The 25956-nt window shown below is 61.9% G+C and overlaps 2 protein-coding genes across 2 annotated transcripts; one reads left to right on the top strand and one right to left on the bottom strand.

The window, feature by feature from the left end:
* Positions 1–1632: 1632 nt before the first annotated feature.
* MRPL45 (mitochondrial ribosomal protein L45) lies at positions 1633–9737 on the top strand. Its single transcript, XM_071577404.1, has 8 exons — positions 1633–1742; positions 1885–2089; positions 2912–3029; positions 4594–4692; positions 5264–5312; positions 6157–6306; positions 8588–8761; positions 9244–9737. The coding sequence occupies exons 1-8, from the start codon at positions 1686–1688 to the stop codon at positions 9301–9303; spliced, it is 912 nt and encodes a 303-aa protein (XP_071433505.1). The 5' UTR covers positions 1633–1685; the 3' UTR covers positions 9304–9737.
* A 1341-nt stretch (positions 9738–11078) lies between these two features.
* Positions 11079–24956, bottom strand: GPR179 (G protein-coupled receptor 179). The gene is made up of 12 exons (XM_071577486.1): positions 24000–24956; positions 23597–23705; positions 22584–22686; positions 22172–22368; positions 21319–21387; positions 20879–20988; positions 19849–20087; positions 19287–19425; positions 19006–19111; positions 18315–18461; positions 16367–18037; positions 11079–15730 (listed from the first exon to the last, which is right to left on the bottom strand). Exons 1-12 carry the CDS (start codon positions 24839–24841, stop codon positions 11357–11359), a joined length of 8106 nt encoding a protein of 2701 aa, XP_071433587.1. The 5' UTR covers positions 24842–24956; the 3' UTR covers positions 11079–11356.
* Between the last annotated feature and the right edge of the window lie 1000 nt (positions 24957–25956).

Raw genomic sequence — 25956 nt, 5'->3', positions numbered from 1 at the left:
CACACCCCGTGCCGGGAGTGCCGCTGGCTCTGCAGGATGGGCCGAGGCCGTGGGCGGGTGATGAGCATCCCCAGGGTGTCCCTGCGGCTCCCAGAGATGGAATTCCAAGGGGAGAGGGTGTGGGATAAGTTGGTTTGTGTTTGGGCGTGGGTGCTGCATCCTGGGCTGTCCCGGGGACATTGGGAGGGTCCTTTTCCCCTGAGCCCCCATTTCCAGCAGCAGCATCCTGGGAGTGCTGCATCCCAGTGTTTTGGGCTGTCCCAGGGTCACTGGACAGACTCCTAAAGTAAGACCCTCCCCAGCAGCAGCATCCCAGAGGTGCCGCATCCCAGAGGTGCTGCATCCCAGAGGTGCCACATCCCAGAGGTGCCGCATCCCAGAGGTGCTGCATCCCAGAGGTGCTGCATCCCAGAGGCGCAGCATCCCAGAGGCGCCGCATCCCAGAGGTGCCGCATCCCAGAGGTGCAGCATCCCAGAGGTGCAGCATCCCAGAGGTGCTGCATCCCAGAGGTGCAGCATCCCAGAGGTACAGCATCCCAGAGGTGCAGCATCCCAGAGGTACAGCATCCCAGAGGTACAGCATCCCAGAGGTACAGCATCCCAGAGGGGCAGCATCCCAGAGGGGCAGCATCCCAGAGGTGCCGCATCCCAGAGGTGCAGCATCCCAGAGGTGCCGCATCCCAGAGGTGCTGCATCCCAGAGGGGCAGCATCCCAGAGGTGCCGCATCCCAGAGGTGCCGCATCCCAGAGGTGCAGCATCCCAGAGGTGCAGCATCCCAGAGGTGCTGCATCCCAGAGGTGCTGCATCCCAGAGGTGCTGCATCCCAGAGGTGCTGCATCCCAGAGGTGCAGCATCCCAGAGGGGCAGCATCCCAGCATTCTGGGGGGGCTTCTGAAGATCTGGGGGGGGTCTCTGCAGGTTTGGAAGAGCTCTGGAGATCTGGGGAAGCTCTGCCAGTCTGAGGGGGCTTTGCAGGTCTGGGGGTGCTTCTGAAGGCCTGGGGGGGCTCTAAAGATCTGGGGAAGCCCTGCAGGACTGGGGGGGGCTCTGCAGGTCTGGAGGGGCTTCTGAAGATCTGGGGGGGCTCTGCAGGTCTGGGGGGGCTTCTGAAGATCTGGGGGGGCTCTGCAGGCCTGGAGGAGCTCTTAAGATATGGGAGAGCTCTGCATATCTGGGGGGGCTTCTGGAGATCTGGGGGGGCTCTGCAAGTCTGGAGGAATTCTGAAGACTGGGGGGGCTTCTGTAGATCTGGGGGAGCTCTGAAGGTCTGGGGGAGCTCTGTGAGGGCTCTGCAGGTCCAAGGGGGGCTCCGAGCCCCCCTGCACCCCCAGCATGGCCCAGGGTGGGGGTCTCGGGCAGAACAATCCCCCCCCTTTTGGCAGTTCCCGAGCCCCCCGCACTGCGCCACGGGGCACGGCGGGAGCCCCCATTGCACCCTCCGGGGGGGGGGTGTGCGGGGTGTGGTGTCCGCGTGGTGAGTGTGTGGGCGGAGCCTCCCCCTGGCCCCGCCCCCCCGCGGCTCCGCAGCCGATGGAATTTTCCACTCGCTGCTGCCGCGGCGCGCGCGCTCGCGCTCAGGCCACGCCCCCTCCCGCAGAGGCCACGCCCTCCCCTCCGCGCGCTCGCGCGAGGCGCCTCCCCATTGGTCCCGCCTGCCCGTCCCGGCATTCCCCGCGGCGGCAACATGGCGGCCGCCATGGCGGCGGCGATGGGGCTGAGGGGGACGCGGCTGCTCGGGCAGGTGGGACCGGGCGGAGCGGGCCGGGGGGCTGCGGGACCCCCGGGGAGGTGCGGGGAGAGCGGCTTGGCGCACTCAGGGCCGTGGCACGGGTGGGAGGTGTGAGCGGCGTTAAATGGCGGGTTGGTGCTGTTTGTGTCCTCAGGCCGTGGGCTCCCTGCTGCGCCCCGTGGCTGCCCCACCCTGCCTGGTGCTGCAGGTGAGGATGAGGAAGAAGAAGAGGAGGAGCCACGCGGTGCCCGAGTGGGCGCGGGAGCTGAGCCCGGCGCAGAAGGAGCGGCGGCTCCGGGCCATGATCCCCATCGCGGCTGAGGAACACGTCGAAAGGACCTTCTACTTGGCCTCCACAGGTGGGGCAGCAGCAGCTCTGGGGCCACAGAGGGGGAACGAGGAGCTGGAATCTCACCCAGCCTCCCACTCTGCTGTCCTGCCCGACCCCTGCACCTGCTGGCCCCTTTGTGTGTGGAATTAGAGAATCCCAGGCTGGCTGGCGTTGGAAGGACCTTAAAGCTCATCCAGTTCCACCCAGGGACACCTTCCACTGTCCCAGCTTGCTCCAACCTGGCCTTGGACACTCCCAGGCCTGGGGCAGCCACAGCTTCTCTGCCCACCCTGTGCCAGGGCCTGCCCACCCTCCCAGCCAGGAATTCCTTCCCAGTATCCCACCCAACCCTGCCCTGTCAGTTTGGAGCCATTCCCCTTGTGCTGTCACTCCAGTCCCTTGTAGAACAGCCTCTCTCCATCTTCCCTCAGTTCCCTTCAGCTCCTGGAAGGCCACAATTAGGTCACCCCAGAGCCTTCTCTTCTCCAGGCTGAACAATCCCAACTCTCCAGCCTTCCCTCCCAGCAGAGCTGCTCCATCCTCTGCCCATCCTGGTGCCTCCCCTGGACTCTCTCCAGCAGCTCCATGTCCTTCTGTGCTGCCCCCAGGGCTGGAGGCACTTCCAGGTGGGATCCCACCTGTGCAGACCCATTTGGGGGCAGTGCCTTCCCCATCCCTGCTGCTGGCTGGGGCTGCCCCTCCTTCCCGGGCTGTGTGGGCTGCCAAGAGCTCAGCCCAGCGACTCCCTGCCTGCTGCTCTTTCCCCTCACACCCCTCAGCAGCCCTGTGGGTTCTGTGCCCCCCTGATTTGGCTGCTCCTGAGCCTCTCCTGCCCTTTCCCCTCTCCCAGGGGACATCATCGATCCCTACGTGCCTCCCGAGGGCGACGCCCGCCTGAGCTCCCTGTCCAAGGATGGGCTGAAGCAGAAGCTGCAGCAGGTGAAGCAGACAGCAGCCTCCCAGCTGGCGTAAGTCCCTGCTGTTAATTCATCCATGAACTCCATTCTGTGCTGCAGGAGCTTTGCTGGCTGGTCTGTGGCACAGCTGGTGTCTTCTGCCTTGAGAGATCCCCAATATCTCACCTAGAAGGGGAATTAGGGGGTTGTTTCCTGCCTGTTTCTTCCATTGTCGTCGTGTTTCCACTTCCCCAGAAGTCCCAGGTGTGAGAAGGAACACAGGGCACCTCTCCTGGGGGGAGTGGACATGCTGTGCCCTCATTTTCTTGAGGATTCTGTGGATCTGTCTGGTTTAGAAGCACCAAAAGGTTTTGTGTTAGTGGGGAATCTCCAGTTCTCAGTTATTCCTTGGTGGAAGTTGGGCTTGAACTGTGTGGGATCATTTGGATCATCCAACACACTCAGGACAGTTCTGTGTGGGATCATTTGGATCATCCAGAATGCACAGGACAGTTCTGTGTGGGATCATTTGGATCATCCAGAATGCACAGGACAGTTCTGTGTGGGATCATTTGGATCATCCAACACACTCAGGACAGTTCTGTGGGATCATTTGGATCATCCAACACACACAGGACAGTTCTGTGGGATCATTTGGATCATCCAACACACACAGGACAGTTCTGTGTGGGATCATTTGGATCATCCAACACAGTCAGGACAGTTCTGTGTGGGATCATTTGGATCATCCAAACACAAAGGACAGTTCTGTGGAATCATTTGGATCATCCAAAACACTCAGGACAGTTCTGTGGGATCATTTGGATCATCCAAACACAAAGGACAGTTCTGTGGGATCATTTGGATCATCCAAAACACTCAGGACAGTTCTGTGGGATCATTTGGATCATCCAACACACTCAGGACAGTTCTGTGTGGGATCATTTGGATCATCCAAACACAAAGGACAGTTCTGTGGGATCATTTGGATCATCCAACACACTCAGGACAGTTCTGTGGAATCATTTGGATCATCCAGCACACTCAGGACAGTTCTGTGGGATCATTTGGATCATCCAAACACTCAGGACAGTTCTGTGTGGGATCATTTGGATCATCCAACACACTCAGGACAGTTCTGTGGGATCAGATCATTTGGATCATCCAACACCCACAGGACAGTTCTGTGGGATCATTTGGATCATCCAGCACACTCAGGACAGTTCTGTGGGATCATTTGGATCATCCAACACACACAGGATAGTTCTGTGGGATCATTTGAATCATCCAACACAGTCAGGACAGTTCTGTGTGGGATCATTTGGATCATCCAACACACTCAGGACAGTTCTGTGGGATCAGATCATTTGGATCATCCAACACCCACAGGACAGTTCTGTGGGATCATTTGAATCATCCAGCACACTCAGGACAGTTCTGTGGGATCATTTGGATCCTCCAGAATGCACAGGACAGTTCTGTGGGATCATTTTGATCATCCAAACACAAAGGACAGTTCTGTGGGATCATTTGGATCATCCAAACACTCAGGACAGTTCTGTGGGATCACTGCCATCATCCAACACACCCAGGACAGCTCCAATCTGTTCCTTCTCTCCTCTTCCTGTCTTTCCAGCCTGCGGAAGATCAAAGATCACGACCCGGATTTCAGCACCAAAACCTTCCCAGAAAAGGCTCAGGAGATATTTATTGAAGCTCACAATTGCCTGGCAAAGTGAGACCCTTCCCTGACCCTGCTTCTGTTTGTTGAGATGCTCTGGTTTCCATGGAATCATGGAATGGTTTGGGTTGGGAGGGAGCTTGAAGCTCGTCCAGTTCCAGCCTCCTGGGATTGGAAAGACAAGGAGGAATTCAGGGTTTCCCAGGGTGGCTGCCCCATCCCTGGGAGTGTCCCAGGCCAGGTTGGACAGGGCTTGGAGCAGCCTGGGCTGGTGGGAGGTGTCCCTGCCCATGGCAGGAGTGGGACTGGATGATCTTCAAGGTCTTTTCCAGCCCATGAAATGGTTGGCTCTGCTTTCCAGTAACAGATTTCAGACCTGCATCTCTCCTGGTTCCAGTTCCAACCCCCAATAAAACATTGAGGTCAGAACTGGCTCCCACATTCCTGTGCCTTTCCCTGCAGTTGCATCAGCTCAGCTCACATTCCTGTCCTGATTCCATTTCACTTTTCACAGCTGAGAATTTTGCTTTTCCTGTTCTGCCTGGAGCTTCTGTGCCTCCTGGAAAAGCAGGAATTTGTGAGGAAACCTCTTTGTTGTATTCACTTGGGTGTGTTTGCTTTGCAGTTTCAACAAGCAGAAACTTCACTCCCTGGTGACCGAACGCTGCTACCCTGTGAGTGTCTGGATATCATGGAATGTTCTGAGTGGGAAGGGACTCAAAAGGATCAAAGTCCTGCACAGACACCCCAACAATCCCACCCTGTCCCTCAGGGCATTGTCCAAACCCTCCTGGAGCTCTGGCAGCCTTGGGGCTGTGCCCACTGCCCTGGGGAGCCTGGTCAGTGCCCACCACCCTCTGGGGGAAGAGCCTTTCCCTGAGATCCCACCTGATCCCACCCAGCTTGAGATCCCAGAACATGCTGAACTGGGAGGGACCCAGAAAGGTCGTCCAGTCCCACCCGTGGCCCTGCACAGACACCCCAACAATCCCACCCTGTCCCTCAGGGCATTGTCCAAACACTCCTGGAGCTCTGGCAGCCTTGGGGCTGTGCCCACTTCCCTCTGGGGGAAGAGCCTTTCCCTGAGAGCCCACCTGATCCCACCCAGCTTGAGATCCCAGAACATGCTGAACTGGGAGAGACCCAGAAAGGTCATCCAGTCCCACCTCTGGCCCTGCACAGACACCCCAATAATCCCACCACCCTCTGGGGGAAGAGCCTGTTCCCTAAATCCCATCCAAACCTTCCTGACACAGCTCCAGCTGTTCCCTGAGTCCTGTCCCTGCTCACAGAGCTCTCTGAATTTAATCACCTGCCTCATTTTTTCTGGATATCATCCATGGATTTTTAAACCTCTCTAAAACTGACAATGCCTCATTTTCTCTGGACACACCAAAGAGCTGGGAGGGAAAACCCCAATCCAACAACAGCCAACAATCAAAACACTGTTGTGTGCAGCACTTTGCTTGTCCTGTCCTCCTCTGAGCTGAACTGCTGCTTGTTTTCTATCCTTGGTAGGAAATGGTGCGTGGGAACAGGTACAAGACCATCCGGTGGAGCTTTGTGGAGTCCCTGGAGCCGCCCAGGGTGGTCCATGTGCGCTGTGACAGCCTCGTCAGCCGCGGGAACCTCTACGGGCAGGTGACGGTGCGGATGCACACGCGGCAGGTACGGCCTGGCCTGGGCCCTGCCCTCCCTGCAGCCACCCTGGGCTGGGCTGGGCCTGGCAGGATCCCTCAGGCTCATCCAGTCCTCTCTGCAGCCACCCTGGGGTGGGGTGGGACTGGCAGGATCCCTCAGGCTCATCCTGCCCTCCCTGCAGCCACCCTGGGCTGGGCTGGGACTGGCAGGATCCTTCAGGCTCATCCTGCCCTCCCTGCAGCCACCCTGGGGTGGGGTGGGACTGGCAGGATCCCTCAGGCTCATCCTGCCCTCCCTGCAGCCACCCTGGGGTGGGCTGGGACTGGCAGGATCCCTCAGGCTCATCCAGTCCTCCCTGCAGCCACCCAGGGCTGGGCTGGGCTTGGCAAGATCCTTCAGGCTCTGCCCTGCCCTCCCTGCAGCCACCCTGGGCTGGGCAGGATCCTTCAGGCTCATCCAGTCCTCTCTGCAGCCACCCTGGGGCTGGGCTGGGCTTGGCAGGATCCTTCAGGCTCATCCTGCCCTCCCTGCAGCCACCCAGGGGCTGGGCTGGATCCCTCAGGCTCATCCTGCCCTCCCTGCAGCCACCTTGGAGCTGAGCTGGGCCTGGCAGGATCCCTCAGGCTCATCCTGCCCTCCCTGCAGCCACCCAGGGCTGGGCTGGGCCTGGCAGGATCCTTCAGGCTCATCCTGCCTTCCCTGCAGCCACCCTGGAGCTGAGCTGGGCTTGGCAGGATCCTTCAGGCTCATCCTGCCCTCCCTGCAGTGACCCAGGGGCTGGGCTGGATCCCTCAGGCTCATCCTGCTGTCCCTGCAGCCACCCTGGGCTGAGCTGGGCTTGGCAGGATCCCTCAGGCTCATCCAGTCCTCTCTGCAGCCACCCTGGGCTGGGCTGGATCCCTGAGGCTCATCCTGCCCTCCCTGCAGTCACCCAGGGCTGGGCTGGGCCTGGCAGGATCCCTCAGGCTCCTCCAGTCCTCTCTGCAGCCACCCTGGGGCTGGGCTGGGCCTGGCAGGATCCTTCAGGCTCCTCCAGTCCTCTCTGCAGTCACCCAGGGCTGGGCTGGGCTGGGCAGGATCCCTCAGGCTCATCTTGCCCTCCCTGCAGCCACCCTGGGCTGAGCTGGGCTGGGCAGGATCCCTCAGGCTCATCCAGTCCTCTCTGCAGTCACCCTGGGCTGGGCTGGGCCTGGCAGGATCCTTCAGGCTCCTCCAGTCCTCTCTGCAGTCACCCAGGGCTGGGCTGGGCTGGGCTGTGCAGGATCCCTCAGGCTCATCCTGCCCTCCCTGCAGCCACCCTGGGCTGAGCTGGGCTGGGCAGGATCCCTCAGGCTCATCCAGTCCTCTCTGCAGCCACCCTGGGGTGGGGTGGGACTGGCAGGATCCCTCAGGCTCGTCCTGCCCTCCCTGCAGCCACCCAGGGCTGGGCTGGGCTTGGCAGGATCCTTCAGGCTCTGCCCTGCCCTCCCTGCAGCCACCCTGGGCTGGGCAGGATCCTTCAGGCTCATCCTGCCCTCCCTGCAGCCACCCTGGGGCTGGGCTGGGCCTGGCAGGATCCTTCAGGCTCATCCTGCTCTCTCTGCAGCCACCCAGGGCTGGGCTGGGCTTGGCAGGATCCCTCAGGCTCATCCAGTCCTCTCTGCAGCCACCCTGGGGCTGGGCTGGATCCCTCAGGCTCATCCTGCCCTCCCTGCAGCCACCCTGGGCTGGGCTGGGCTGGGCAGGATCCCTCAGGCTCATCCTGCCCTCCCTGCAGCCACCCTGGGCTGGGCAGGATCCTTCAGGCTCATCCAGTCTTCTCTGCAGCCACCCTGGGGCTGGGCTGGGCCTGGCAGGATCCCTCAGGCTCATCCAGTCCTCTCTGCAGCCACCCTGGGGCTGGGCTGGATCCCTCAGGCTCATCCTGCCCTCCCTGCAGCCACCCTGGGGTGGGGTGGGACTGGCAGGATCCCTCAGGCTCGTCCTGCCCTCCCTGCAGCCACCCAGGGCTGGGCTGGGCCTGGCAGGATCCTTCAGGCTCATCCTGCCCTCCCTGCAGCCACCCTGGAGCTGAGCTGGGCTTGGCAGGATCCTTCAGGCTCATCCTGCCCTCCCTGCAGCCACCCTGGGCTGAGCTGGGCTTGGCAGGATCCCTCAGGCTCATCCTGCCCTCCCTGCAGTGACCCAGGGGCTGGGCTGGATCCCTCAGGCTCATCCTGCCCTCCCTGCAGCCACCCTGGAGCTGAGCTGGGCTTGGCAGGATCCCTCAGGCTCCTCCAGTCCTCTCTGCAGCCACCCTGTCCAACCTGTTTTTTGTCTCTTTTGGCAGATTTTGGCAATCTATGACCGCTTTGGGAGGCTGATGTATGGTGGGGAGCAGGTGCCCAGGGATGTTCTGGAGTATGTGGTGTTTGAGAGGTACCTGGTGAACCCCTATGGCTCGTGGAGGATGCACGGGAAGATCATTCCAGCCTGGGCCCCTCCAAAGGATCCCATCATCAAGGTAATGGCTCCAGGAAAAGGCACCAGCATGGCTGGGAAATGCAGATTCCTGGTTAGAAATGGACAAAGCTGAGCTCACAGTGAGGAGGGGAAGGTGGTGGGTTAACCCATGGGCAGGGCTGTTTATTGCCTGGCATTGTCACCTGGAGCAGCTGGAACAGGCTGAGGGCAGCCAGGGGATAATTCAGGGAGTTATTTCTCCCTGTGCCTGACCTGATAAAGTGCTGCAGGTGCTCTGTCTTCCTGAGTTATTAAAAATAGATCCCAGAGACAAAGGAGATGAGAATTCCACTGTTGTACACGGTCTGTCATCCCACCCTGTTCCCCCTTTGTGTTTTCCTTGTGCTGCCTCCATCCAATCCCCTCCTTTCCCTTTCCAGAAGCCTCTTCTCCCCTTCCCTCCTCTCTGTGACATGGAGAATCCCCAGGGCAGCAGTTCAGAGCTGCTCTGTCTCCTGCTGACCCTGTTCCCTGCTCTTGCAGACGGTGATGATTCCTGGCCCAACCCCGGACCCCTCACAGGAATATGAAGAAGTGAAGTAGCAAGTTCTGGATCCCAGGAAGGGACAGCAGTGACACAGCCTGGCAGGGAGAACTGGGAGAACTGGGAGAACTGGGAATGTGTGTGGAGGCAGCAGCTTGGACGTGGCTGTGCCTTCCCTGTGGACATCCAACAACCAAAGTGGCTTCAGAATGGACTCCAGTCACTCCAAATTTGTCCCTGAAGGAGTGAGAGGGGCTTGGGAGGGGGATTTGGGTGGGCTCTGGGAAGAGCTTTACTCTGTCCAAGTAGACTTTGTGTTCTGCAGCTTCAGCCTCTCTGTGTTTGTCCTCAGGGCCATTCTCAGCCCAACCTCTGTCCTGGACCTCCTTGTGAGAGCCCTTGGAAGTGTGTCCAGACATGGGATGTTTGTCACTTCCATGGGAAGTGTCCCAGACCTGCTGGTCATTCATTAAAATTTCCACCAGTAGCTGTTGCCAGGTTGTTTTCTCATCCTCTCTCCCTCTCTACTGATTCCCAAACTTCTTTTTTAAAACAAAAACCAGTGCAAAGCAGCAAGAACACTTCAAACCAAAGTCTGGGGAGGGGGACTGGACTCGTGGGAGTTTCCCCAAGGGGCTGAGGCAGCACCAAGAAGTCAATTTAATTTAATTTAATTTAATTTCCAGTCCTTGCAAGGCACCTCTGCCAGCGCTGGGGGGTTTGGTGTTTGTGACAGACCTTGTGTTGTCACTGAGGGACTGGCACCATCCTGTGGACATGGTGGCACCTGCATCAGTGCCTGGTTCTGCAGGATTGGGAAAACATACCCAGAGGTTACCTTTTTCCAGGGCTGGGAATAAACCAGTGAGGCTCCTTATTCCTGCTCTGTTCTGCTCAGCCAAGTCCCATTTCCTTCTCACAGAGCAAATCACTCACCAGCCCCCCAATAACAAAGCATTTCTTCTTCAGCCTTGTCTTACTTTTTAACTCAGCCATTTCCAGAGCATTTTTATTTCATCCTTGAGAGTTCAGGGTGGTTTTATTTCTGCCTTGAAAAGAGAATTTGCAGAGCTGTAAAAAAACCCACAGAGTATTCAATGTTTCTTGTGAATGATGTTCTTTTGAAAGGGCAGAACATCATCTTTATGCTGTGCCAGGAGAGGAGCCAGCAATGGAATCCCTTTCATCTCTTTTGGAAGTCAGAAGGGTGTCACAATCTGTTCCTGAGAGAACTTTCTATATGGAGCCTCTGCCTCTGCCTGGCTCAGGAGACACTCAGAGAGAGCTCTTGGAGTGTGGGAGCTGAGCCAGGAGCAAAAATAACTCTGGGAGCTGCTGGTTGTGTGTGCTGGGACAGGTGGGGGGATGTGACTCCTCAACCCAGACCTGCACAAGGGTGAGAGAATTGGGGTTGTTCAGCCTGGAAAAGGGAAAATTCAGTGACCTAAATGTGGCCTTGAAGGAGCTGCAGGAAAGATGGAAAGAGACTTTTCACAAAGGATGGAGGGACAGGACAAAGGGAATGGCTTCCCACTGCCAGAGGGCAGGGTTGGATGGGATTCTGGGAAGGAATTCCTTCCCTGGGAGGGTGGGCAGGCCCTGGCACAGGTGCCCAGAGAAGCTGCTCCATCCCTGGGAGTGTCCAAGGGCAGGTTGGAACAACTGGGACAGTGGGAGGTGTCCCTGCCCATGGCAGGGGGTGGCACTGGATGGGCTTTAAGATCCCTTCGAACCCAAACCAGGATGGGTTCCTGTGAGGTTCTCCAGCCCTGGCTCTGAAGGAAAAGGGTTTTTCTGTGTGGAATGTCTGGCTTCTGGGGGAGAATGGCCTTTCCTTGTACTCGAGCAGTGTGTGGCTCCCCATCTCCCCTCTCCAACCCTCCATTCCTGGGTTTCCTGCACAGCCTCTTCCTGGGGGTATCTCAGCTCTTCCCCAGCCCCAGGAATGAGCCCCTGAGTGCACACTCTGTACCAACACTGTTTATTCACTGTATTTACACGTGGTTACACAGCAGGGTGGGCTTGGGCCACCACACACCTCACACTGAGCACGGTGGCTGTGCAGTGGGAGCAGTTCCAGCCTTTCCTTCCCTTCCTGAAAGCCACCTGGATTTATGGATGGGGCTGTTGCTGCTCCCAGGGGCACACCTCGGACTGGGTTCCCCTCTCACCCAGCTCTGCCCTGCCCGTGGGGGCTGGGGGGGGATCCACACCTTCCTCCTCCCATGGACACACCTCAGAGGTTTTCCTGGTGTCTGTGCTGGGCTTGGCAGGTGCTGATGGAGCCTCCTCTGCCTCCCAGGCCCACACCTGGGCCAGGCCAGTGCTGGGGCTGGAGCTGCTGCTCTGAGGGGGCTGGATGCCAGGCAGGATCCTGCACAGGGGCTTGTGCTTGGGTTCCCCATCAGAACTGCCCTTGGATTTCTTCAGCAGGGCTGTTGGAGACCCAGCACTGGTTCCTGCCACCAGCTTTGGGAGTCTCTCCTTCCCTGGGGCTGCTCCTTTCTCCAGCACAGGCTCAGCCCCTTCCCAGGGACAGATTTCAGCTCTATCACTGGATTGAAGCTCCTGAGACTCCCAAGGACAGATCTCTGCCTTCAGGCTCTCCGTGCTCTGGGATTTCTTTGCAGGCTCTGTGCCCCCATCCTGGGGTTTGACTGGGGGCTGTTCCATGTCCAGGCTCTCCCAGGGACAGATGGACTCTCGGTCTTTGCTCCCCTTCTCCACAGGTTTGGAGGCTTCTTTTGATGGGAGTTTGTCCTTCCCCTGAGCCCTTCCCTTCTCCCACTGAGCTTCAGCCCCTTCCCAAGGGCAGATTTCAGCTCTATCACTGGATTTGCCCTCCTGAGCCTCCCAAGGACAGATCTCTGCCTTCAGACTCTCTGTGCTCTGGGATTTCTTTGCAGGCTCTGTGCCCCCAGCCTGGGGTTTAGCCAAGGGCTGCTCCGTGTCCAGGCTCTCCCAGGGACAGATGGACTCTCGGTCTTTGCTCCCCTTCTCCTGAGGTTTAGAGGTGGACACTTCTTTTGGTGGGAGTTTGTCCTTTCCTGGAGCTCTTCCCTTCTCCAGAACAGGTTCAGCCCCTTCCCAAGGACAGATTTCAGCTCTGTCACTGGATTTGCCCTCCTGAGCCTCCCAAGGACAGATCTCTGCCTTTATGCTCTCTGTGCTCTGGGATTTCTTTGCAGGCTCTGTGCCCCCAGCCTGGGGTTTGGCCAAGGGCTGCTCTGTGTCCAGGCTCTCCCAGGGACAGATGGACTCTCGGTCTTTGCTCCCCTTGTTCAAAGGTTTGGAGGCATCTGTTTCTTTTGATGGGAGTTTGTCCTTCCCTGGAGCTCTTCCCTTCTCCAGAAGAGGCTCAGCCCCTTCCCAAGGACAGATTTCAGCTCTATCACTGGATTTGCCCTCCTGAGCCTCCCAAGGACAGATCTCTGCCTTCAGGCTCTCCGTGCTCTGGGATTTCCCTGAAGGGGATTTGAGCAGTGCTGTGCTCCTGGCAGGAGGTTGTTCTGGGGGGTTCTCTGTGCCCAGGCTCTCCCAGGGGCAGATGGACTCTCGGTCTTTGCATTCCTTCTCCAGAGGTTTGGAAGCTTCCTTTGATGGGAGTCTCTCCTTCCCTGGAGCTCTTCCCTTCTCCAGCTGAGCTTCAGCCCCTTCCCAAGGACAGATTTCAGCTTTGTCACTGGATTTGCCCTCCTGAGCCTCCCAAGGACAGATCTCTGCCTTCAGGCTCTCTGTGCTCTGGGATTTCCCTGAAGGGGATTTGGGCAGTGCTGTGCTCCCATCCTGGGATGTTCCCGAGGGTTCCTGTGTGCCCAGGCTCTCCCAGGGACACACAGCCTGGCGCTCGCTCTTCCCCAGGGATCTCTCCGGACTGGCCAGCGCTGCCTGGCGTGTGATGCGCTTGTCCCCCCTGGAGCCCCCACTGGGGACCTTGGACTGATGGGAGGGAGGCTCAGCCCCTTCCCAGGGACAGATTTCAGCTCTATCACTGGATTGAAGCTCCTGAGACTCCCAAGGACAGATCTCTGCCTTCAGGCTCTCCGTGCTCTGGGATTTCTTTGCAGGCTCTGTGCCCCCAGCCTGGGGTTTGACTGGGGGCTGCTCCGTGTCTGCGCTCTCCCAGGGACAGATGGACTCTCGGTCTTTGCTCCCCTTTTTCACAGGTTTGGAGGCATCTGTTTCTTTTGATGGGAGTTTGTCCTTCCCTGGAACTGTTCCCTTCTCCAGAACAGGCTCAGCCCCTTCCCAGGGACAGATTTCAGCTCTGTCACTGGATTTGAGCTCCTGAGCCTCCCAAGGACAGATCTCTGCCTTTATGCTCTCTGTGCTCTGGGATTTCTTTGCAGGCTCTGTGCCCCCAGCCTGGGGTTTGGCCAAGGGCTGCTCCGTGTCCAGGCTCTCCCAGGGACAGACGGATTCTCGGTCTTTGCTTCCCTTCTCCAGAGGTTTGGAAGCTTCCTTTGATGGGAGTCTCTCCTTCCCTGGAGCTCTTCCCTTCTCCAGCTGAGCTTCAGCCCCTTCCCAAGGACAGATTTCAGCTTTGTCACTGGATTTGCCCTCCTGAGCCTCCCAAGGACAGATCTCTGCCTTCAGGCTCTCCGTGCTCTGGGATTTCCCTGCAGGGGATTTGGGCAGTGCTGTGCTCCCATCCTGGGATGTTCCCGAGGGTTCCTGTGTGCCCAGGCTCTCCCAGGGACACACAGCCTGGCGCTCGCTCTTCCCCAGGGATCTCTCCGGACTGGCCAGCGCTGCCTGGCGTGTGATGTGCTTGTCCCCCCTGGAGCCCCCACTGGGGACCTTGGACTGATGGGAGGGAGGCTCAGCCCCTTCCCAGGGACAGATTTCAGCTCTATCACTGGATTGAAGCTCCTGAGACTCCCAAGGACAGATCTCTGCTGATTTCTTTGCAGGCTCTGTGCCCCCAGCCTGGGGTTTGACTGGGGGCTGTTCCATGTCCAGGCTCTCCCAGGGACAGATGGACTCTCGGTCTTTGCTTCCCTTCTCCAGAGGTTTGGAGGCTTCTTTTGATGGGAGTTTGTCCTTCCCTGGAGCTCTTCCCCTCTGCAGAACAGGTTCAGCCCCTTCCCAAGGACAGATTTCAGCTCTGTCACTGGATTTGCCCTCCTGAGCCTCCCAAGGACAGATCTCTGCCTTCAGGCTCTCCGTGCTCTGGGATTTCCCTGAAGGTGACTTGGGCAGTGCTGTGCTCCTGGCAGGAGGTTGTTCTGGGGGCTTCTCCATGCCCAGGCTCTCCCAGGGACAGATCTCCTCCTTTATGTTCTCTGCACTCTGGGATTTCTTGGACTCAGCTTTGGAGCTTTCCAGGCTTTTCCTAACGAGCCTGGCAAAGATCCCGGTGTCCCTGTGCTGTGCCTGACTGCTGCCCATCTCTGCCAGCTTTGCTTTGGGATCTTCCAGCCCTCTGGATCCTGGTTTGTCTTCCCCTTTGGAAGTGCCACGCGTGTCCTGACTCAACCTCTCCTTCCCTGCTGGAGCTGCAGCCTCTTCCCAGGGGCAGATTTCTGTTTTAGGAAGCGGCTCATCCTTCACTTCCCATGGACAGATGGTGGCCTTTCTGCTGCTGATGGTTCCAGCTTCTTGGGATGAGGGTTTGGGCACAGCTGGGGGTTTTGCTGGGAGCCCCATCCCGGGCTGCTCCAGAGCTTCTCCGGATCTGAGGGATCCCTTCTGGCTGCTCCCCTTGTCTGCAGCCAGAGCCAGCCCTCCCACTCGCCCTGGGGCTGCTGCCTGTGGGGAAATCCCACTTTGCCCTTGGGAAATTTCACCACCATCTGGTTTTCCTGCTTTGGATAAGGCCATTCCCCTCTCCCAAGGGCAAACCTCTGCATCAGCCTCAGCTCCCTCTGCCTCCCAGGGACATACCGAGGCCCGGGCACTCGCTGGGCTCCTCGAGGGCACTTCTGGAGGCTCCAAGCCCCTGGGAGCAGCTTTGGGTGGAGCCTCCCTGGTGCTGGCACTGCCCCAGGGCTGCCCAGCTGCTGCCAGGCTGCTCCCGCTCGGCACACCCAGGGATTTTGGTCTGATTCTCTCCCTCTCTCCTTCCTGTTTCTCCTGCTCTGGCTGAGCCCCCTCCATGTCCCAGGGGCAGATCTGTGCTCTGACAGTCCTTCCCTGCTCCTGGGTCTCCCCAGGACCCAGAGGTTCAGGCTGGCTGCTCACCTTTTCCAGAGCCTTGGCCGGGCTCTCCTCCCCCTCGGGGATCCCACTGTCCTCAGGGGGAGCGATGGCCTCCTGGCGCAGCAAGGCTCCTCTTCCCACTGGCATTCCCAGGGATCCCGTGGGACAAACCCCAACCTGTGGCTTCTCCCTGGCTGCTCTCTGGGGGGTGGAGGGGTGGGGGCTGCTTGGGGTGGGCTTTGCAGGTGGCTGCTCCTTCTCCCAGTGGTCCTGGGGCTGGATGGACCCGCTGGTCCCCTGGAGCCCTTCAGCTGTCCCTGCCTCCAGTGTGACTGCAGGAATATCCTTCCCTGGACCCCCTGCAGGAATATCCTTCCCTGGATCTGCTGCAGGAACATCCTTCCCTGGACCCACTGCAGGAACATCCTTCCCTGGATCCACAGCAGGCACATCCTTCCCTGGACCCACTGCAGGAATATCCTTCCCTGGATCTGCTGCAGGAACATCCTTCCCTGGATCCACTGCAGGAACATCCTTCCCTGGACCCACTGCAGGAACATCCTTCCCTGGACCCACTGCAGGAACATCCTTCCCTGGACCCACTGCAGGAATATCCTTCCCTGGACCCACTGCAGGAATATCCTTCCCTGGATCCACTGCAGGAACATCCTTCCCTGGATCCACTGCAGGAACATCCTTCCCTGGGCCCACTGCAGGAACATCCTTCCCTGGACCCACTGCAGGAACATCCTTCCCTGGACCCACTGCAGGAATATCCTTCCCTGGATCCACTGCAGGAACATCCTTCCCTGGATCCACTGCAGGAACATCCTTCCCTGGACCCACTGCAGGAACATCCTTCCCTGGACCCACTGCAGGAACATCCTTCCCTGGACCCACTGCAGGAATATCCTTCCCTGGATCCACTGCAGGAACATCCTTCCCTGGATCCACTGCAGGAACATCCTTCCCTGGACCCACTGCAGGAACATCCTTCCCCATCTCCACCCCAGGAGCTGTTTTCCCCCTGCTGGCCACCTCCAGGGTTTCACAGGGATGTTCAGCTCCTCCTTGGTGGCCAGTGCTGGGTGGGACCTCATGCACCCCCAAGGGGGGCTCCAGACCCCCACCAGCATCCACATCCCCCCAGGGAGTGCTGGGCTGCTCTGCCACTTTGTCCCCACCACCTGTCCCCAGGGCCAGGCTGTCCCACTGTCCTTCTGTCCCACTGTCCCCCCAGCCCGTGGTTTCCCCAGGAGTGGCAGCATTGTTGTTCTGCTGGCAGGGGACTGTGTGCCCACGGGTGGGGGGCTCTGGCCTCTGCCTGCTCCCCTCGGGGCTCTTGGCAGTGGGGTCTTGGCTGATCCCCCCAAGAGACAGGGCTGAAGCCTCTGCCAGGCTCGACTTCTCTCTCCTGCTGCTGCCCCTCTTCCTGAGGCTCCCCTCGCTCTCCCTCTTTCCTTTGAGGATGCTCTTCCCCCTGGAGCGGTTGAGGGCTTTGATGGCGAGTCCCAGACTCCGGAATGTCTTCTGGGAGGGTGCCCTGGGGCTGGGGGTGGTGGCCTCTGTGTCCCCGGGGGTCCCTGAGTCTGCTGCCTCGGCAGCTTTTTGTTTCCTGCTCAGGATCTCGTCCTGGATCAGCTCCCAGGGACAGACCTGTGCCGAGATGGGCGCTGGGACCTGCAGCCCACCCTTCCCCACCGCGGGGTCCGTGTGCCCGGGGTGTCCCTCCGGTGTCCCCTCTGTCTCTCCCACCGGTGCTGGGGGGTCTGGGGGTGGCTCTGCCGGCTCCAGGCACTCCCCAGCTGGCACCGAGTGCCGCCCCAGGCTCTGGTAGCGAACGGGGGGCACAGGGGGGGTTTTCCTCACAGCCACCCGCACCTTCCTGGGCGGGTGGGCACTGTCCATGCTGACACTCTTGATGGGCGCGTAGGTGACGTGTTTCTGCACCTTGGCATCGCCCAGGGCGGACGTGTCCTCCTGGGAGCAGCTCTTGGCAGGGCCTTTGGGCTTCCTGGTGTCCTTGGGGGGGCCGTGGCTGGGTGGGTACCCCGAGGCTGGAGCTGACAGCTGCCTGCTGGTGTGCCACTCCTCACGGGCAGCTCGGCTGGCAGCGAGCAGGGCCTCCTCCCGCGCCCCACTGACGACACTGTGTGACTTCTGCAGGAGGGGTGCCCGGGCCGGGGGCTGCCGCCAGTGCCCCGACAGGTTTTGGGCACTGGCCGACCTGCACATGAGCGGGGCGCTGTCCAGGGAGTCGCTGTCGGATCTGTCCAAGCTCCCCGGCGAAGGCTCCTCGGGGAGGAGGATGCTGTTGGTGGGCGACACTCGTGGGGGTCCCTCGGTGCTGCTGCTGCGGGACTTGCGCAGGGCCGAGGAGCGGCGCCGGGATCCTTCATCCCGCATCCTGGAGCCGGCGCCGCCGGTGTCGCGCTTGGCCGAGGGGCCGTGTCGTGCTGTGGTGCCCACGCGGTCCCCGGCGCTGCTGCGGCGGGAGGAGGAGCCGTCGGGCAGGTCGGCGGTGCCGCGGCGGAGGATGGAGCGCGCCAGGCTGCGGCGGGAGCTGCGGCGCCGGGGCAGGTGCGGGTTGTTGGCCGCCATGCGCCACGTCTTGTGCACCTCCAGCTGCCGGTACAGCTTCTTCAGCTCCTCCTGCGCCGGCAGGGCAGGGAGAGGGGAGAGAGGAGAGCACGTACAGAGGAGGCTGTGGTTGGGGCAGCCCCTAAACCCCCCATGCTGCTCCCGCGGCCAAACACCCCGTGCTGCCCATCCCTCCGGGACCAACCAAGGAGGGTTTGCCCACCCGGGGTGGGTCACACCCTGCACCCCCTTCTCCCTCCCCTCTGCTTTGCATCAGGAAAAGATTGCGAAAGGCACCTCTTACTCTGCACAACCAGCGTCAAAAGAAGGTCCTGAGTGTGCCACCCACCCGAATGTCATCGGGGTCGAGACTGTGCTCGCTCCAGGCGGAGGCGATGCTGCTGTTCAGGCAGGAGCCCGAGCGCCGCATGTCCAGCTCGTCCTCGTACACCTCGGCCGTGATCTCCTCCCGCAGCGGAGAGCCCGTGTGCAGGAACTGGGGGGGCCACCACAGGGGAGTCACTGAGGGGTCCCTGATGGGCCAGGGGACCCCAGCCCAGCTCCCCAAGTCCCTGGGCTGAGCCTTAGAGTCATGGAATTGTGGAATCCTTAAGGTTAGGAAAGCCCTCCAAGATCATTGAGTCCAACCATTAACCCAGCACTGCCATGTCACCACTAGCCCATGTCCCCAAATGCCACATCCATGGGTTTCTGAACACTTCCAGGGATGCTGATTCCACCACCTTCCTGGGCAGCCCATTCTAAGGCTTTACAATCCTTTCTATTAAGAAATTCTCCCCAAAATCCAAGTTAAACCCTCTCTGGTGCCACTTGAGGTCATTTCCCCTAGTCTTGTCCCTTAATCCCTTGGAGCAGGGCCTGACTCCCCCCCAGCTCCCTCCTCCTGTCAGGGAGTTGCAGAGAGCAAGAAGGTCCCCCCTGAGACTCCTTTTCTCCGGGTTGAGCCCCCCCAGCTCCCTCAGCCCCTCCTGCTGCTCCAGCCCCTTCCCAGCTCCAGTGCCATTCCTGGGACACGGTACCTTGGGGATGAAGAGCAGGGCCAGGGTCATGGTGATGGTGCCGTGGGTGTGAGCGAAGAAGAGGAGCAGAGTCCAGTCAGGATGCAGGGAGGGGACGATGATGAACCTGGAAGGGGCAAGAAGGGCAGCACCAGGTCCCACCAAGGCATCCAACCCACCTCTAAACCCCACAGCCTCCCCCTGCCTGGGGATCCAGAGTTTCTGCCTGCCTGGGGATGTTTCCTGAGGATCTCCAGGGATGGGAATGGCAGTTCCCAGCCCCTCCTGGCCCCGTGTCCTACCTGACCACATGGAAGGCAGTGGAGATCATGAGCTCGTTGTGGAGGGCGATGCCCATGTAGCGGGGCTCGTGGAAGGCGGAGGGCACGGCGCGTGTGGCGTAGCACAGGAAGCTGCCCCACAGCAGGAACAGCATCTCAGCTGTGGGAGAGAGCAGGGAGTGGTGCTGAGCACCCAGCCCTGCCACCCTGCTGCCCTCAGCAGCTTTGAGGGGGCACCTATGGGTGCTGAGCTGCGGGGTGGGTGCTGCTGCCCACCAGGACCTCCCTGCATCCAGCCTGGCACGTTCACCCTGGATGCTGCTGGAATATGCTGGGTCTGGAGCAGCCCCTGGCACAGCCTTTCCAAAGGCCACTGGAACTCAACACCTGCACCAGGTGATTCACCCAGTACCATCTGGGGATGCTCAGAGGGGAGGGCAGGAGGCAGCTCAGGTGCCCCAACCCTCCTTGGAGCCTCCAGGTGGATTAAATGGGGCAAGGAAATTAAAACCCCAGAGGGCACATTTATGGAACGTGATCCTGGGGCTGTGGGACCCCCGGGCCACCCTGGGGGTGGTCTCACCGATCACCATCATGTAGTCCCAGCAGTCGTGGCCGCAGATGTAGAAGTGGAGCCCATGGGTGGTCTGGGTGCGGATGACCAGCGGGATGTTCTTGTTGATGTTCTCCAGCATCCCGATGGTCCAGGCAGCCAGGAACCACAGCACCAGGAGCAGGATGGGCGCCAGCATCCTCAGCACCCGCCCGCTCGACACGTAGGGCGCGCGCTGGGCCGTGCGGGACAGGAACACCTTCAGCACCCTGCGAGGGGCACAGGGGTGAGCCCCCAGCCCTCCCCCTGTGGGGGTCCTGAGCCCCCAGCCCTCCCCACTGCGGGGGTCCTGAGCCCCCAGCCCTCCCCACTGCGGGGGTCCTGAGCACCCAAATCCCCCCATTGTGGGGGTCCTGAGCACCCAGCACTCTCCACTGTGGGGGTCCTGAGCACCCAGCCTTCCCCACTGTGGGGGTCCTGACTCCCCAGCCCTCCCCACTGCGGGGGTCCTGAGCCCCCAGCCCTCCCCACTGCGGGGGTCCTGAGCCCCCAGCCCTCCCCACTGTGGGTGTCCTGAGCACCCAAATCCCCCCGCTGAGGGGGTCCTGAGCACCCAGCCCTCCCCACTGCGGGGGTCCTGAGCACCCAAATCCCCCCATTGTGGGGGTCCTGAGCACCCAGCACTCTCCACTGTGGGGGTCCTGAGCCCCCAGCCCTCCCCACTGTGGGGGTCCTGAGCACCCAAATCCCCCCATTGTGGGGGTCCTGAGCACCCAGCCCTCTCCACTGTGGGGGTCCTGAGCACCCAGCCTTCCCCACTGTGGGGGTCCTGACTCCCCAGCCCTCCCCACTGTGGGGGTCCTGAGCACCCAAATCCCCCCACTGTGGGGGTCCTGAGCACCCAAACCCCCTTGCTACCGGAGTCCTTATTCCCCAGCCCTCCCCACTCACCACCACAGGGATCCTGAACACCCAAACCCGCCCCACCATGGGGGTCCCAAGCCCCCAGTTCCCCCCCAACTCCGGGGGTCCCAAGCCCCCTGCCCCCCGTTCTGTGTACCTGTACAGCTTGAGGGTGATGGTGCCATAGACGGTGGCGAAGCCGAACATCCGCACCCAGCGCAGGACGATGCAGCGGAAGATGCTCGGCTTGAAGTACAGGATGAACACCTGGATTGGTGGGAGAGAGGGATCATGGATGGCATGGGGATGCCAGAGACTCGGGAATCACCTGCTTTCAGGCCAGCCCTCCCCACTGACCCTACAGCACCCGCCGCAGCTCGTGCAGGAGGGAGAGGGGATTTGGGCAGGGATTAATTCCCACAGCCAGCAGGAGAAAAGGGATTTGGTTTTCTGAGAAGGTTTATGCTGCAGCCCCCAGGGACTGTGCCAGCAAAATTAACAATTAGGTGGAGTCGTGCCCGTGCCCTGCTTGGGGCAGTTCCATCCTGTAAACTCAATCCCAGAGGGTTTCAGCCCCAGGGACAGCTGGATACTCACGGGGAAGTAGAGGAGCAGGGACCCGAAGAGAATGGTCTCCAGGAGGATGATTCCTGATGCCCGGATCCTCTGCAGGGACAGAGGAGTGAGGGAGCAGACAGGAGCTGGTGCTTGGAGGGGATGGAGCCAGGGCAGGATGATGCCCCTCCAAGAGCCCCCTCTGAGACTGCAGGGTTTGGGGTGGGAAGGGAGCAGGGCAGGGGGTGACAGTGAGGGGAGAAGCAGGAGACACCTTGGGGCAGGAGAAGAGCAGGGCAGGGGGTGTCAGTGGAGGGGAGGATGATGCCCCTCCAAGAACCCCCCTGAGACCGCAGGGTTTGGGGCAGGAGGGGAGTGGGGCAGGGGTTGACAGTGGAGGGGAGGAGCAGGGGACACCTTGGGGCAGGAGGAGAGAAGGGCAGGGGGTGCCAGTGGAGGGGAGGATGATCCCCCTCCAAGAGCCCCCTCTGAGACTGTAGGGTTTGGGGTGGGAAGGGAGCAGGGCAGGGGGTGACAGTGGAGGGCAGGATGATCCCCCTCCAAGAGCCCCCCCGAGACTGCAGGGTTTGGGGCTTGGAGGGGATGGAGCCAGGGCAGGATGATCCCCTTCCAAGAGCCCCCTGAGACCGCAGGGTTTGGGGCAGGGGGGAAGCAGGGCAGGGGGTGACAGTGAGGGGAGAAGCAGGGGACACCTTGGGGCAGAAGAGGAACAGGGCAGGGGGTGCCAGGGGAGGGGAAGGAGCAGGGGACACTTTGGGGCAGGAGGAGAGCAGGGCAGGGGGTGCCAGGGGAGGGGAGGAGCAGGGGACACCTTGGGGCAGGAGGGGAGCAGGGCAGGGGGTGCCAGTCAGGGGAGGAGCAGGGGACACCTTGCCTTGCTCCGTCGGAAGTGGTAGGAGACCAGCATGCTGAGGAAGATGGCCAGCATGCAGCAGGCCTGGCACGACAGCACGGCCGCCCGCAGCACCTGGTCCTCCTGGATCAGGCAGGGCTTGTCATCCTCACAGGTGGCACAGCCCGGGCGGCAGGGCCAGCACGCCAGGCGGGACCCCCCGTCCAGCCCTGCAGCACCTGTGGGGGCACAGGGAGGGCTGGGTGGAGTCACTGCACCCACGTGGAAACATCGAGTCACCTCACCTGGCGGGTGAAATCACCACGTCCCAGCACGTGGTGGCACTTCCCGTGCCAGGGTACACATTCTGGCTTCCTAAAGCCCCCCAGCCCTGGCCCCCACTGCTGTATCCATGGGTAAAACTGGGTGAAATGGGGCTGGGCATGGCACCCACCTGCCCAGGCACCGCTGGCCACTCCGCCGGCCCCGTAAAAACCCGGCTTGCACCTGCACAGGTACCGCCCGAGGACGAAGCCGCGGCTCTCCTGGGGGACACACTGAAGGAGACAGGCTGAGATGGTTGGGAGGGCAAGGGCTCACCCCCCAGCCTGTGTGCTCCCCCATCCTCACAGCCCCCCAGCCCCAGGGGCTCCAGCACCCCCAGCTCACGGCTACCTGACCCCACACCATCCTCCCCCACGCTCGGGAGGAATCAGTGGTTAAACATTTCAGAATTAAAAGCCAAAGCTTGGCCCCAAATCCCTCCCTAAAACCTAAATGGACACCTAATGCAGCCGAGCGCCCTAATCCTGCCCAGCCATGACGGCAGTGCCAGGCCAGGCACTGCTCCCTAATCCCCTTGGGCCGCATCCTGCCCTGAATGGGCCGTGCTGGCAGCTCTGCTGGGCATTGTTGTGTTCTGGAGGGATGCCCAGCACAGAGCCTGTCCCTCCAGAGGGCACCGCTGGCAGGAAACAGAAGCTGGTGACGCCTCTCCCACTTGGGGACAGCTTTTGGTCATTGGGATGGGACTGCAGAGCTGGGGGGATGTGGGGTTTGCCCTGGCTGGGTGTGCTGTGGGTTGTGCCAAGCCCTGAAATGCTCAGGCATCACCAGCTCGCCCGGGTGGGCACCAACAGAGGGGACGGGGGGTTGGGAGGACGGTGTGCCCACTGGCTGCCAGGCCCCGTGCCCGCGGTGCCCGGGCAGGGAGCAGGCAGGTCACACGCTGTGGCTGGCGGTGGGGAGGGAAGATTTGCACAATAAACCCCTCGCTGCGGTGCGAGAGCAGCTGAACGAAGCAGATGGGTCGGTCGGGAGAGGATAAAGCTCAGCCCGCAGGGAGGGACATGGGGCAGGGGCAGCCCGGGCATGGTTCGGTGTGGGGGTCTCCCAGTCCTGCCAGGTGAAGGGATGGGGTGTGGGGGTCCCCCAGCCCTGCCAGGTGTGGGGATGGGGTGGGGGTACCTGGGTGCTGTTGAGGTCACAGCGATGCGTGTCTGAGAACCAGCCCGGCCCGCTGGCACACTGGTCAATGGTCACATCCCGCAGCTCCACATCCACCCTCAGGACACCCCTGTGCAGAGGGATGGGGGTCGTGTGGGCCCTCCCCGTGCCCACCCTGTGCCCCCCACCCAGGGTGGCTCCCAGGAGGGGTCCCAGCTGGATCACCCACCCCCAGCAAGGCCGTGACAGGGTGGCCTGGGTGCAAGGGGAGCAGCACAAGGGAGACCAAAGGGGTCACCTCTGTGCAAATACACACGTGGGGTGCACACACACCCACCCCTCGAGGGTGACACCCCCAGCACACACACGGGGCACCTCCCAGCCCTCCTGACATCCCTCCCCACTCCCTCCGGGCTCTACTTACTTGAACTCGGGGCTGAGGTCTGGCTTGAGCCCGTAGAAGGCAGAGGAGAGCGTGACCGCCCAGGTGGGCAGGAACCTGCCGTCCCGGCACTCCAGGAACGGCGGCGACCACCTCACGTGGCTCGAGTCGCCCACGTAGCTGTCCCCCCGCTGCCACTTGGGGGTCTCCATGCTGCGCAGGTCATTGCTGAGCACACGCTTGCGGAGCGCGGGGGTCCGCTGGGACTTGAGGGCGTTGAACCACTCGTTGTCCCAGCTGAGGTTGCCCAGGCTGGGGGCGGCGGCCGAGACGTCCTGCAGCAGGATCTGCCCGTCCCCCTTGGTGGCCTGGAGCATCAGCCGCGGCTTGGGGGCCAGCGGGTGGGCGTCGAGGGCCAGCACCGCCCTGCGCACCCAGGGGTGCCCCTCGGCCAGGCTGCGGACCAGCGCCTGGTACCACTCCACGTCCTCGGCCACGCTGGCCTCGCGGATGTCGTTGGTCTGGAAGAGCATGTTGAGGAAGTTGGCGGCGTGTGCCAGCGCCTCGGGAGCGGCCCGGAGGGCGGCTCGCAGGGCCGGGGGCGGCCCCGGCCCGGGGGGTCCCGCCGCGACCCCCCCGCTGCAGTTGGCCCGTGCCAGGCGCTGAGCATCGCCCGTCCGCAGGAACGCCAGCGCCGCCGCCGCGCCCTCGGCGTCCCCCGGCGCTCCCGGCTCCAGGGTGGGCGCCCACGAGGATGAGGGGCCCGGGGACCATCCTGGCGGCCGCGGGGGTCTCTCCTGCGGGCGCTGCCCCGCCGTCAGGACGGCGATGTGGAACAGCAGGGCGCGGACGCCCCAGAACAGCGGCCACCGGCGCGGCCCCATGGCTGGGGCTCAGCGGAGCCCCCCGGCCCCCTGCGGGCCCCCCGGCCGGCCCGGGGGGCGCATGGCCGGCAGGGACCCCGAGCTGCCCGGAGCCGGCCCCGCGCTCTGCCGCCCGTTCTCCTCCCCCGGCGATGCCGGAGCAGACGTCACCGGCTCCAAACCGTGTTCAGCGACTGGCGCTGCCCCCCCGCCCGCCCCCGCGCTCCCGCTCGGGCGGCAGCGCTGCCCGGAGCCCCCCGCACCGACCCCCGCACCTGGCGTGATGCAAGAGCATCCTGATGGGCAGCCATGGCAACGCCAACGGGAATTTTCCTGCCGGTTATCCTCGGCAGCCGAGGGGACCAGGACGCCCGCGGGGTCCCCATACGGTCCCGGGATCCAATCCCGCAGCATCTGCCCCACCACCACGCGGGGTGTCCCTGCGGGGCTGGGGGCGCGTGGGTGCGGGATGGGGCGGGCAGGAGCAAGGTTTGAAGCCCACCCTCCGTGCGTGATGCCCCGAGCCCCGCGCAGCGCTGTCGTGTTCACAGAGGGGAAACTGAGGCACAGGAGCGGCTCAGCTTCCCTGCCCGGCCTGAAGCAACGGGGACCTCCCTCTCCAGCAGCCCCGGGGAGCGCTGAGCCCCAACCTCGCTCCGCCGGCGGGGCCAGAACCGGGAAAGAGCCGGGAAAGAGCCGTGCTGGGCTCGCGAAACGAAGGGCACGGGCGGCTGTGCCTGTTTCCCCTGCAGCTGTACCGGGGTGGGCAACGAGCCGCGTGTCCAGGTGTCCCCGATGCCCCCCATGCCATCATCCGTGTCCCCCACCCCTGCCCGTGGGTGCGGAGCTCGGAGCCGGTGCCCCCCGTGGGTGCGGGGGGGCTCAGAGTCGGTGCCGCCCGTGGGTGCAGGGGCTCGGTGCCGGTCCCCGGTCGGGGCTGCGGGGCCGCCGGTGTGTGCCGGAGCTCGGAGCGCATCCCGGTGCTCGCAGCGGGTCCTCCCGGTGAGTGCGGGTTTCCGGAGCGCATCCCCGCGCTCGGTGCGTGTCCCGGTGCTCTCACCGCATCCCCGCCGGTCCCCGCGGCCCTTTCACGTGCAGACGGGGGTCTCGCGGCGGGGGGCGCGGCATCCACACAC

Source organism: Pithys albifrons, chromosome 25, assembly GCF_047495875.1.
Source record: "Pithys albifrons albifrons isolate INPA30051 chromosome 25, PitAlb_v1, whole genome shotgun sequence".
NCBI classification, from domain to species: Eukaryota; Metazoa; Chordata; class Aves; order Passeriformes; family Thamnophilidae; genus Pithys; species Pithys albifrons.
This window is presented reverse-complemented; position numbering and strand designations above follow the sequence as displayed.